The sequence below is a fragment of the Mastigoproctus giganteus genome, chromosome 12 (assembly GCF_048544385.1).
Source record: "Mastigoproctus giganteus isolate SK-2022 chromosome 12, ASM4854438v1, whole genome shotgun sequence".
Lineage (NCBI taxonomy): Eukaryota > Metazoa > Arthropoda > Arachnida > Uropygi > Thelyphonidae > Mastigoproctus > Mastigoproctus giganteus.
In genome coordinates this window covers 168240531-168254745 of record NC_143586.1, presented here as the reverse complement: position 1 = coordinate 168254745, position 14215 = coordinate 168240531, and the positions used below count along the sequence as shown (strand labels likewise).

General features: G+C 38.6%; 1 protein-coding gene across 1 annotated transcript in view; it reads left to right on the top strand.

The window, feature by feature from the left end:
- ATPsyndelta (ATP synthase, delta subunit) overlaps positions 1 to 14215 on the top strand; it is a 72686-nt gene that overhangs the window by 40618 nt on the left and 17853 nt on the right. Inside the window, exon 3 of the mRNA XM_090386079.1 lies at positions 2581 to 2669. Within this exon, the coding sequence (XP_090242205.1) occupies positions 2581 to 2669 (89 nt within the window). The remainder of the gene's footprint in view (positions 1 to 2580; positions 2670 to 14215) is intronic.

Here is a 14215-nt window from a genome sequence, read left to right as displayed (position 1 = left end):
TGTCTTAAAACACGTTTTCTGTAGTGAAGTTTAAATTTATTTTTATTATCCCTTGATCCAAGGGCTGACACTCTGCAGTTGTGTTTGGTGGCAGAAAAACGATTTGAATGTTGGACAAATCAATGTGCAGGTGAGATCCAGCATTATCCATGAAAAGAATAATTTTTCTGTTTTGACGAATCATGTTTTGGTTAAAGTGACTTATCCATTCGCTCATGATATCTCGTCTCAACCACGCTTTTTTATTAGACTTCCAGTCAACATCCAAAAGATTCAACTTTATGCCCTTGAAACAACGAGGATTTTGTGGTTTTCCTATAAGAAGAGGTTGTTCAAAGTCTCCCAGCATATTTGTACACAATAGTACAGTCAAGCTTTCCTTAGAAATTTTTCCGCTCTGGCACTTTTCGTTTTTTAGACTCATTGTGTTTTCAGGAAGAGCTTTAAAAAAACAACCCTGTTTCGTCACAGTTGTAAATATCCTTAGCTTCAAAATCACGACATAAATCTTCCAATTTGATGGTCCACTCTGTTACAACCCCAGTATCAACAGATCCACCTTCACCACTTACTGTTTTCCAAGAAATTTTATGCCGAGTTTTGAACTTGTCTAGCCATCCCACAGAAGCTTTGAACTCATTTACTCCCATAGATTTTGCAACCTCGAAAGCTTTTTCCCTAATAATAGGCCCATTAATGGGAATTTTTTTAGCACATGCGCGACAAATTTGAAGTCCAACAGTTTTCGGGAATGATTTTTGAACCTGATCATTTCCGTGTTGCCAAAATTGTTTGAGCAGTTCATTTTTTTTCTTTAGGATGTCGCTTACCTGTGTCTTCCTGATTTTGAATTTTGCAGCGAGATTGCGAACACTATTTTTTTTTTTTTGCCGATCATATGCATTAATGAGTTCAACTTTATCTTTTAAAGTTAAATGTTTACGCGAAGACATTGTGCACTTCACACGACACTGAACAAAACTGAAAACTGAAACTGAAAAGACGAAAGGCCGACCATATCCCCCCCCCTGCACACACCGAATTCATCAGAAGTTTTACACGTACCTTAAAATTCTTGAAAAAGGGTTTAGAACTGTGACGTAAACCTTGATAAAATTCAGAGAATCGGAAATAGAAAATAAACACACGATTGAGGCAATATGTGGAAGAAAAGTTGTTAGAAAAAGGGTCTTGAGCTCTCCCGCAGTCTGTTACGGGGAGATCAAATTAAGTGCTAATCTAAACGAAACAGTGCAGATTGCCTGTCCGCGTCCGTTACAGAGAATGTCTGCTAAACAGAAGCTGCAAACACGTTAAAACCAATGGAGGTGAGTTGGGGAATTTGAAAATGTCCGTTGTAGAGAGATGTCCGTTAACGAGAGGTGTCCGTTAGGAGAAGTTTCACTGTATAGGAATTTTTCTAGCATAGACAAGGAGGTGATTATCCCCCTGTATAAAGCATTGGTCAGGCCTCACCTTGAGTACTGTTTACAGGTCTGGAGGCCTCATTTAGAAGGGCAACAAGATTGGTGAGAGGAACAAAAGGGGGGGGGTGCGCTTATGAAGAGGCTTAAGTTCTGCAAGTTGCAGCATCTGGAGACTAGGCACCTGCGAGGTGATCTGTTTAAGGTGTATAAGGCCTTGAATGGTTTGTGCAGGCTCAATGCTGACAGCATACTTCTGCTTGCTCTGACTAAGAACCTGAGGGGACATAGATTCAAATTGAGGAAAGACCATTGTAGAATATATGTGCGGAAGTTTTGCCTTTAGCCAACGGGTAGTTGATTGCTGGAACAGATTTCCATCTGTTGTTGTGGAAGTTGATAGCTTAAATAAATTTAAGGCTGAACTAGACAAACATTTGGAGTTAACGGATAGGTGAAATTGGAAGATTTTTTTCTTTTTTTTTGGCTGATGCTGTATAAGCTTGCTTTCTTGCATCATATGCTTCAGCTAATACTAATACATTCCCAGTTTCCATAATAATTGAATTGTCTGCTAAAATTAACCTCACTTGAAACCAGTCTTATTCACCTCATAATCCATTCATGATGCCTGGACCCTTGCTTGCTAGAGTATCCTTTGGCTTAGTACTAGTCCCTTAAAAAACTGCTCCCTGATCTCTAGGGCACCCACTAAATGTTTCAGAGACTGTCTCATGATAAGTAAGTCAAGTTTGACTTACGATTAATACATTTCCAACATCTTGAGCAAAGCACAGATGTCAGCTAGCAACAGTGAGCAAGAGAACAAAGTATAAAATCACAGGACAAATCACCAGTGGCAATTCCTTTAACAAACCCTATTATGGGACATGTTATGTTTATTTGTTTACTGCTTCTAGCTAGCCAAAACTTGATTCAAGTTACAAAACTATCATAATATTATCAGTAAAGCATATAGTAACACATATATAGTCGTAATTGAAGCATCTTACAATGTAATATGCTTCGTTATAATTTTTTATCAAATGATCCAAAAGTTCTTAACAAAAGATGTGTATTTTCAAAAGAAGTGTATTTCCACACAGACTATTATTATTATTTTTTGAATATTGAAAGTGGTACATTTTATTTTCAGTGAGCAGTGGAACTGTTTCTGTTAATGATGACTCATCTGTTCAAGTGTTAGCGGAAGAGGCTGTAGCAGTAGATCAGCTAGATCCTCAGGTATTTTGGTATATTTAATCAAATCAAAAAATGAAATAAAGTGAAACAAATATAAACAAACAAAGTGAAACAAACTTGAAGTTGGAAGATCTATATTTGAATTTATGACAGAGGCCCCTCCAATTGTTTTGAATTGGAGGCCCTCTGCAAAAAAAAGTTATTGGTAATTTAAATACCAAGTTTCTCTAATCTAATTTTTTTCTGAAGAGTAGGAGACCAGCGGAATTACTTAACAAGTACAGGTCACTGTTGAAAAAAAGCCGTGAAGTAGGGTTGAATTTGAAAGTGTCTGCAATTCTGCCCAGACACGATAGGAGGGAGTATATGATGAGAGCCTTGTCGATCAATTCGGCCCTGGAAAGATTGTGCAAGGCTCAAGGGGTAGAATTTTTTTCAGCCTGGAATGTACTTGTTAACAGGAGAGATTGCTTCTACAGGGATGGGATACACTTAAATAGAAAGGGTGTAAGAATATTTGCTGATGCTATCGAGGCAGTGTTAGGTGGGTCGGAAAACTGCTAGCTTGGGGGGAGACAAAGACTAATGGGTTAACAGTAGCCACTGGCAGAGGTGAAAGAGATTCTTGCACTGCTTCTATTGGAATGAGCAGAAGCCTGAAAAACAAGATGCAGGATATTTCAGAGACTGCTGGAAGTCATTGCAGTACAAGTAAACACATGGGTTGTGTTAGGGTAGCTAAGAATAGAAACAGGTGCATGTATACTTGCGTGTACACCAATGCTAGGAGTTTAGTAAATAAATTTGATGAATTTGAGGTATTTCTCAAAACATCAAAGGCAGATATTGTTGGGATATCAGAGACGTGGTGTCACACAGATATAAGGAATGCAGAACTGGAATTTGGGGAGTACAATGTGTATAGAAAGGATAGACAAGACAGGAGGGGAGGAGGGGTTATGCTATTAGTTAAAAAACACATAAAATCCAAGGAAGTGAAGCCAGTCGACATTGATGGACAGGGCAGTGTCGAGTCAGTTTGGTGTGACATAAGCATAGGTAAATCAAAATTGAGAGTAGGAGTGTGCTATAGGCCTAATGACTCTGATGAGTATAATAAGATACTGTACAGGGAAATAATACAGTATCTTATTATTATAAGATACTGTATTATTATAATTTACTGGCCAGTAAATCAGTCTTATAATGGGGGATTTTAATTTCCCAGATATTGACTGGAATTTGTGGGTTGGTCACTCACACACTAGCAAGGCTTTTGTGGATTTATTGGATGATTGTTTTCTACACCAGCATGTTCGGGAGGCAACTAGAGGGAGTAATACTCTTGATCTGATTATCAGTAGTGATTCTTCATGCATTAGGAATCTGCAGATAAAGGAACCACTGGGTGGCAGTGATCACAGTGTTCTGAAGTGGGATTTACTCAAGGAGGTAACTACCATCAGAGGTAAAGGGAAGGGTTTTTGCTTTCGTAAAGGCGACTATGATGGTCTGAGACTGTATTTAAATTCTATACAGTGGGACCAACTGATGATGTTACCAACAGCAAATTCAAAATGGGAAGCATTCAAGGAACTAATCTTGGAAGCTACCAGGCTTTACATACCAACCAAGAAATATTGTTAAAGGTTCAGGCCTAAATGGTTGTCAGATGAACTAATGAGACATATGGCAGAGAAGAAAAATGCATGGGATACATACAAATTAATGGGTGACATGGAAGCCTATGATAGATATAAGTTGGTCTGTAACCAAGTCACAAAGGAGATTAGGCAGGCAAAGGTAGATTATGAGAAATTCTTGGCAAAGGATGCAAAGAAAAACAGAAAAGAGTTCTTTACCTATTTAAATTCAAGAAGGAAAGGGATGAATCAGATTGGTCCACTGGATGTTGATGGTTCAACAGTTGAGGATCCAGCTCAGGTGGCTAACAATCTAAACGAGTATTTTGCATCTACATTCACACATGAGGAGTTATTCAGGAAGGGGAATGTCGTAGGTGAAGTAAACATTGGCAGTGAGCTAGATGATTTTCTAATAACTGAGAGGAAATTGTTGAGGATAAACATAAAAAAGGCACCCGGGGTGGATGGGATCTATCCAGTTATATTAAAGGAGGCAGCAAAGGAAGTAAGCAAACCCCTAGCCATAATTATGAGAGCTTCTTTGGACTCAGGGGAGGTACCCATGGACTGGAAATGTGCAAATGTGACCCCAATACACAAAGGAGGATCAAAGGCTGACACAAGTAATTATAGACCTGTTAGTTTAACTTACGGCCTCCGTAGCCGAGTGGGCAGGAGCGGGAGTGCAGTAGCACACGCTCTTTGAGTAGACCGGGGTTCAAGCCCCTGACTGCTGAATACGGTCGATCTGCCAACCCGCACTGGACCAGCGTGGCAGATTATGGTCCATTTCCCTCAGCATGAATTGTTGAGGAGGCTTCCACCCTGCAGTGGGTTGATAATGGCTGCACTTTACTTTTTTTTTTTTACTTTTAGTTTAACTTCGGTTCCAGGAAAATTAATGGAGACACTGGTTAAAGAAGCACTGCAGGATCATCTGGACAAGAATTCAGTTATAGCTCAGACACAGCATGGTTTTGTTAAGGGCAGGTCTTGTCTGACCAATTTGATTGGATACTATGATGTAGTCACAAAAGAACTGGATGCAGGGAATAACTTTGATATTATATATTTGGATCTTAGAAAGGCTTTTGATACTGTTGCGCATGGAAGACTGCCGCACAAATTGGAGAAGTGTGGCATTGGAGGCAAATTGCTGCTATGGATAAAGGGATGGTTGAGTGGCAGAAGACAGAGAGTGGTAATCAATGGACACTGCTCAACGTGGACTAATGTTATTAGTGGAGTTCCTCAGGGTTCAGTGTTGGGTCCATTGTTGTTTTCTGTATTTATAAATGATATTGATGATGGTGTATCAGGCTTAATGTCCAAGTTTGCAGACGATACCAAGGTTGGCAGGGTTGTTAAGGACACTACTGATACTATGCTGCTGCAACAGGATCTGGAAAGGTTGAGCAGATGGGCTGAGAGGTGGCAAATGAAGTTTAACATTGACAAATGTAAAGTACTACATATGGGAAACAGTAACCCCAGATCACCGTATCAACTCTGTGGTACTACGCTGACAGTGGTAGAGAATGAAAAGGACCTGGGGGTAATTGTGCAGGCAGATATGAAGTTCTGTGAGCAGTACAGACGAGCTGCAAGAGTAGCTCATGGTGTCTTGTCAATGATATACAGGAATTTTTCTAGCAGGGACAGGGATGTGATTATTCCCTTGTATAAGGCATTGGTCAGGCCACACCTTGAGTACTGTATACAGGTCTGGAGGCCTCATTTCAAGAAGGATGTAGAGCTGCTGGAACGAGTACAGAGAAGGGCAACAAGATTAGTGACTGGAACAAAGGGTTGCTCTTACGAAGAAAGGCTTAAGTTTTGCAAATTACAGAGCCTGGAGACTAGGCATCGGCGAGGTGATCTGATAGAGGTGTATAAGGCTTTGAATGGCTTGAGCATACTCAGTGCCGATGGGATTCTTCCTCTTGCTCAGAATAATCACCTGAGAGGGCATAAATTCAAATTGAGGAAGGACGGATGTCGGATAGATGTGCGGAAATTTGCCTTTAGCCAGCAGGCAGTTGGTTTGTGGAATAGACTCCCATCGCTTGTTGTTGAAGTTGATAGCCTAAACAAATTTAAGGCTCAGCTGGACAGGTATTTCGAACGAACGGAGGGGTGAAATGGGAGTAGTGGTTGGTTTTTTTTTTTTTTGGCTGATGCTGAATAAGCTTGCTTTCTTGCATCATATGCCTCTACTAATACTAATTTTTGAATTTTCATAATGTGAGGCTAAGAATAGAATCCTTCATTCTACTGTTATTTAATTTTTGCTTCTGCGGGGTCCTTGATTATCTGGCACAATGTGTTCTTTCATTACATCAGGCAACAAACCCAATTTTCCATAGGTACCATGTTATAAATAAGGTAAGCTCTTGCCCAAGAGCCAGATACCTTATACTCCACTTATGAGAGACAGAGGTATCAAATTTATTATATCTGAAGCATGGTATGGTATAGTATAGTATAGTACTGTATTTATCAATCTAAATTAAAAATCTTGATAATCAAAAACAGTTAATATCAATAATAAACATAAATAAATAGAGATTATCAGTATGCTACAGTGCGTTGAAATTGCATCAAATTAAATTACTGTACAGTAAAAGGTTATTGTTTAAAAAGAATCTAGTACTATACAAATAAAATTCAAAAATGTCAAATTTTTTTGCACCTGTCTTTTTTTTTGTGCATTTAATAGGCCCAAAATTATTGGTGTAGAAGGTGAAAATTATTCTTGCAGGAATGGAATCCTTTATCCCACACTCCACTTTAAAATCTCATCCTTTATCTAAACCTTGGTTTTCCAATAAATGTGCTAAGGCTGTTCAAGAGAAGAACGTTGCATACCGTAATTGGCTTGTTTCTGATTCCTCAGTTTCATTTTCTGCCTACACCAAAGCCCGCAACAATTGTAAAGCAGTTATTAATCAGTCCAAATTAGAGTTTGAACAGGCTAAGAGTAGAAAACTTGCTTCTTGCCCTATTGGTAGCCAAGCATTCTGGTCACTTACCAAAGCTATTGGCCGCAACTTTTGCCCATCTCTGCTCCCACCTCTGTCCAAACCAGATGGTTCTTTTGTCACTTTGGCCAAGGATAAAGCTGACCTGCTAGGATCCCATTTTTCTTCCAACCCACATATTAATGATCTTGGTAAAACACCTTCCAGCATTCCCAACACGCTCCTTTCAATGCCTCCTGTGGTCTTCCGTCAAAAGGATGTCAGAAGTATTTTGACGAATTTTGATGCTAAGAAAGCTCCAGGCCATGATGGTATTTCTCCAGTTGTTCTCAAAACCTGTGCTCCTGAAATCAGTTCTGTTCTTTTCCGCTTTTTTCACTTTCTTATTCAAAAGTGTTTTTCCTTCTGCTTGGAAATTTTCTCATATCCAGCCAGTTCCTAAAAAGGGTGACAAATCCCTCCCATCCAATTATCTTCCCATTGCAATTACAGTCAGTCCTCGTATAACACGTGTTTACATTACACGAATTCGATCATACATGATTTATAAATAGGGGGAACGATATTTTATATAACACGAATCGAATTCGCTTATGCATGATTCGCCTTTGTGTTTACAAGAAATGGCAGTCGAACGCAGAATCACCCAACCGAACGCAACGATAGGAATGAAGAGAAGATTCTGAAAATGTATTTGTTTTATATCAGTGAAGGGGAAACACATTTCACCATAATAACGTAAAAACCAACACAATCCCAGCTATCGGTATAATCGCAACTGCAATTAGATCGAGTTTACTGCCAGTTTATAACAGATTCCACTAGCAGGAACGCAGCTGGAAATTGTTTTTATTGTTTATGGTAGTAACCCCTAGAAATGTGCATTTAGTAAAATGTGAGGTGTTAATAGTGTATCTCTGCCTTTACGGTGTTACTTATTCAGTTGCGACACGTGCACAACTTTGTTTGTGTATCAAGCGTGCCTCCTCGTTTTGTAATTGTGCTTTATTCCCTAAAAATGAGTAAAATACTTAAAAGGTGTGAAAAGGAAGCGTCCTGGTGAAGATACTGCAGATTCAGTGGTCAGGCATGCGGGTGCATAAGTACACGTGCCTTGAGTGACCAGGGTTCAAGCCTGTGACTGCTGAATACGGTGCTGTTTCTTCATAACAGTGCTGTATTCTGTCTATCTTGTGAATTCTGACTGCTTGGTCATCCCGGAGTATAAACAGAAAATTTATTTGCAGATGACATTGTGGTCATAAGCCACAATCCCAAAGAATTAGAGGAAAATCTTAATCAGTTATGCATAGTAAGGATTTTGGACTAAAGATGAATATGGCTAAAACAAAAGTAATGATGAACAAATATGCAACAGAAAGTGATATAATGATTAAAGGAGCACTAATTGAAAAGGTGCCTATCTGGGACAAGTCATTAGCTGTAATAATGATAAATGGCTGGAAGTCAAGAGAAGAATAAATATTTGGATGGATAGCATTCAGGAAATATAGTCGCACACTGAGGAGCAATATCCCAATTTGTCTGAAATGTAAAATAATGAACCAATGTATAATCCGCACCATGACTTATGGAAGTGAAACTTGGGCACTCACTAAAAGTATGGAAGAGAATCTGAGAACTACACAGCGAAGAATGGAACACATTATATTGGGAATCAGACTGTTAGATAAGAAGAGAAACACATGGATTAGGAAGGAAACTCAAGTAAAAGGACATTCTTATCAAAACTAAAGAACTAAAATGGTCTTGGGCAAGATACCTAGCTCAAAGACATGATGACAGATGGACTAAGAAAATAACAGAATGGTACCCATGGCGAGCTAGAAGAAAACCTGGAAGACAACAATGGAGATGGACAAATGAAATTCATGAGTTTGTGGGTAGTAAATGGATGGCCATTGCACAAAACAGAAGGAACTGGAAAGTTGCTGGAGAGGCCTTCATCCTGCAGTGGATTGAAAATGGCTGATGATGATCGAAATCTAATTAGGAAACTACCTATGTAATTATTTACCTGCGTATTTGTAGTGACAATTGCCCTGCCCTCTTCTCCCATTGGCGCAAATAAATATTACTAGGAGGAAAACGTTTTTAATGTATAGAGAGATATTAATCATGTCAACTACTGGTATGGTGCCAAAGACCCTATATAACAGCCTAGCAGCATTAGGACTCCCAGAAAACACCTACAAGGAACTCCAGAAAGTTGCATTGAACACCTATATGATAGTCCTTGAGTTCCTAGACCAATCGTAACACCAGACATAACAACACTGTGTACCTGATAGCAATTCCCATCACAGGGTGGAACCCCCCAATCAGGGAGAAATAATGAGTAATAAAAATAATAACTAGGGGGTTTGCCCCCTGCTTGTTGCACTTGCTTCTTTTGATAAAGTAAAATAATACTTACAGAAGTTTTCAAAACTGTGTCTGTACCTCTTCCTCTGTTATGAATACATAAATACGTTACATATGGAAATCAAGAATTGTACTGCGTGGTCATGTTAGATAAACATAGCATGTGACCACACTTAAACAGAAGCTTGTTTTAACGCAGTAAAACAAGCCTCTGTTACGTATTACCAGGTAACCTGATTCTTTCTTCTCCCATTGGCTGAATAAATATCACTAGAAGGAAAATTTATTTTAATGTATAGAATGATCATCATGTTAATACAGTAGTTCTCAAACTTTCTGAGCCCATGCCTCCCTTGACCTGTAATATTTTCCTGGTGCCTCCCTTGAAGTAAAACATCTATAATTATGCATTTTCTTATTTTTAATATGTTAATACAATAATTATTAATACATGAAATAATAATTGGGATATTATTTTATTCTAAAAAAATATTAATGTGATGTTTGTGCTTGCTTTTTTATTGCATAATTCATCAAATCTAGGCATCATTTTCAAAATAGTGATGTGTATTTCTTTTTCAACTTTTAATTTTGATCTATACTTACATTTAATGACTACCAATGCAGAAAATCCAACTTTACAAAGGTAGGAACTTGCAAATGGCACTAGTATTTGCAAAGCTTTATTGCTACATTCCAGGTATTTGAGTTTTGCTAAACACCAAAATTCATATAAAGATAACAACAAAAACTTTGCTTTTAGTGTGAGGTCTGATGTGAGATCAATAAATTGTTCTTTTTCAACAGTAGATAAATTTGATGGGACTTTTTATTGAAGGGATCTCTAATCCATATGTACTCTTCAAAATTTTCTGTAAACTATTTCTTGAAGTGTGTATGGAGTTATGATAAATGCTCAATTACTGATTTTAATTCTTCATTAAAATGAACTTCATATTGTTGTAAAAATGGATGTAAAAGTGGGAAGCAATCATTTTTACTTTGCCTGAAAGTTGTAAAATATTGGTGTTATTTCCTTAAAGAGATAAATTAAGTGAATTTAATTTATCAAAAATATTGCAAAGATAAGCTAGCTTAGAAACAAAATCATTGTTTACAAAGTCTTCAGCAATGGAGCTCCATTCTCAATTCATATTGATTTGAACCATATTCATATGTAATTAGGTCACAAAGGAGGTTCGGCAGGCAAAGGCGGATTACGAGAAATCTTTGGCAAAAGATGCTAAGAAAAACAGCAAGGATTTCTTTACTTATATAAACTCTAAAAGGAAGGGGATGAATATGATTGGTCCACTTGACATCGATGGTTCGACTGTTGATGATCCTGCTCAGATAGCAAACAAACTGAATGAGTATTTTGCATCTACATTCACACGTGAGGAATTATTACAGTTTGAAAATGGAAGAAGGTTATCAAATTGTAGCAGTGTGCTTAATGATTTTGTAATAACTGAGAGCAAAGTGGAGGAGAAATTGTTGAAGTTAAACATAAGAAAGGCACCTGGGGTGGATGGGATCTATCCAGTTATATTAAAGGAGGCAGCAAAGCAACTAAGCAAACCCTCAGCCATAATTATGAGAGCATCCTTGGATTCAGGGGAGGTTCCCACGGACTGGAGATGTGCAAATGTATCCCCAATTCACAAAGGAGGTTCGAAGGGTGACACGAGTAATTACAGACCAGTTAGTTTAACTTCTGTTCCGGGTAAAATAATGGAGTCACTGGTTAAAGATGCATTGAAGGATCATCTAGACAAGACTGCAGCAATAATTCAGACACAGCATGGGTTTGTTAAGGGAAAGTCTTGTCTGACAAATTTGATTGGTTATTATGATGTGGTCACAAAGGAACTGGATGCAAAAAATAATTTTGATATCATATACTTGGATTTCAGGAAAGCTTTTGACACTGTTGCGCATGGAAGACTACTGTACAAATTGGAGCAGAATGGTATTAAGGGTAAGTTGCTACAATGGATAAAAGGATGGTTAAGTGGGAGAAGACAGAGGGTGGTAATCAATGGGTGCTGCTCTTCGTGGACTAATGTTATTAGTGGAGTCCCACAGGGTTCGGTGTTGGGTCCACTGTTGTTTTGTATATTTATCAATGATATTGATGAAGGTATATCAGGCTTAATGTCGAAGTTTGCAGATGACACGAAGGTTGGCAGGGTTGTTAATGACAGTAATGGCAGTGTGCTACTGCAACAGGATCTAGATAATTTGGGCAGATGGGCTAAGAAGTGGCAACTGAAGTTTAACCTTGACAAATGCAAAGTACTGCATATGGGTAGAAGTAACCCCAGAGAAACGTACCAACTGTGTGGTACTACACTTAAGGTGGTAGAAAATGAAAAAGACCTGGGAGTAATTGTGCAGTCAGATATGAAGTTTTCTGAGCAATGTAGACAGGCTGCTAGGGCAGGTCATGGGGTTTTGTCAATGATATATAGGAATTTTGCTAGCAGGGAAAAGGAGGTTTGTTTGTTTGTTATTTGGTTTTTAGGAGCATTAGCAACTAAGGCCATATTGCTCCGGGATATACGGTGGTCATTCCATGACCTTTCCGCATTTTCCATATTTGGTGGTGACGGGCTCGAACCCCGGTCTAATCAAGAAGCGTGTGCTACGCACTGCTGCTCCTTCCCACCTGGCTATGGAGGCGCCGGAAAAGGAGGTGATTGTCCCTCTGTATAAGGCAATGGTCAGGCCACGCCTTGAGTACTGCGTACAGGTCTGGAGGTCTCATTTTAGGAAGGATGTAGATTTGCTTGAGCGTGTACAGAGAAGAGCAACACGATTGGTGAGGGGAATGAAGGGATCCTCTTACCAAGAGAGGCTTAAGTTCTGCAAATTGCAGTGGCTGGAGACTAGGCACCTGCGCGGTGATCTGATTGAGGTCTATAAGGCCTTGAATGGGTTGAGCACGCTGAATTCTGATGGGATCCTCCCACTTGTTCAGAATACGAACCTACGGGGACATAAGTTCAAATTAAGAAAGGATAGATGTAGAATAGATGTGCGGAAATTTGCCTTTAGCCAGCGGGTGGTTAATTGCTGGAACAAACTTCCATCTGTCGTTGTGGAAGTTGATAGGTTAAATAAATTTAAGGAGGAACTGGACAGGCATTTGGAGGGTATGGTGTGATATTTTTTTTTTTTTTTTTTTTTTTGGCTGATGCTGCATAAGCTCCTACACTTGCTTTCTTGCATCAAGTGCCACTACTACTACTATATATGTGTGATAAGCCAATGTCATGAGAAAGCTAGCAAGAGTTACAAAAGTATAGTAAAGAAGTATACTCGCCCCCCTGTCAATACACATATTTTTAAAACAGCAAGTCTTTTGTGGATGTGTTTTAATAAAGTTTACTAGTTTGATTATTGTTTGTATAACTTTGTTTAGAGTGGGGCTCAGATATTGGAATGCAAGTGCTTCTCTGTGAATAATGCAATGTCTACACTGCATTAGGTGCTTTCTTATGTATAAGCACTTGTAGTCCACTCTGATGACCTGACATGGAACGACCACCATCCGTACAAACGGCAACATATTTGGTCCAGTCAGTTTTGTTTTCTGTCATGAAAGTATCTACAGTTTCAAACAGATCCTCAACTTTCGTACAGTGATTAATATTTTTGCAGAACAATAGGTCTTCAACAAACCTGAAAATACCTGAACCAGTTGCTCGTAGTAACTGGATCCCAAGAATATGGTGAGGGAACATGATTCGTTCTCTTTGTCAAAAATACCCCAAATAGTTTCTATAATTATTTACATTTGTTTTGACGAAACCCAAATAGTTTCTATAATTATTGACCTGTTTTGATGAAAGCCATATTGGCTATGGCTCATTAACTGTTTGGACTCAATGAGTTAGTATTGTGGACAATTTTTTTCTAAGATTTTGTTGAGGCACCTTGAGAGGAATATTGGTCTATAGTTATGGGGATTGGTTGGAGCTTTTCCAGGCTTTAGGAATGCCAAAACAGTAGAATGATGCCAAGAAGCTGGATAAACATTTTCTAGACAAATTCGGTTGTAAAAGACCAGCAGGAGGTGCCAAGCTTTGTCACAAGGTGTTGTAGCATGACATAATAGATCCCATTTGGTCCAGCAGCACCACTGTGAGCTGATCCAATGCCATGCAAGAGTTCAGAGTAATGCAGAGGTTTGTTATATGGCAGAAGGAGGGCAGTTTGAAAGTTAATAGAATGCTGTTCTGTAGTGTTTTTAATTGTGATTTCAGCAAAAGTTTTGCCCAAAGCATTTGCAATATCTAAAGGACTAGATAGATCTCCCCCATTCCAGGAAATTAGAGAAGGTTTGGTAGGAAACTTACCAAAAAGCTGTCTAATTTTTTCCTATATTATTTTGGTGTCAGTGTTTTTATTAATGCTTGATGCAAAATGGTTCCAGGATTCTTTCTTGGCTTGCCTTTGTACGAAACTTGCTATTTTGCCTTTGACATAATTTATCATATTTGCAACCTTTTTGATTATTGCCGAAACAAATTCCAGGCTTTATTTTTTGCTTTTGTGCATTCCTCATTCC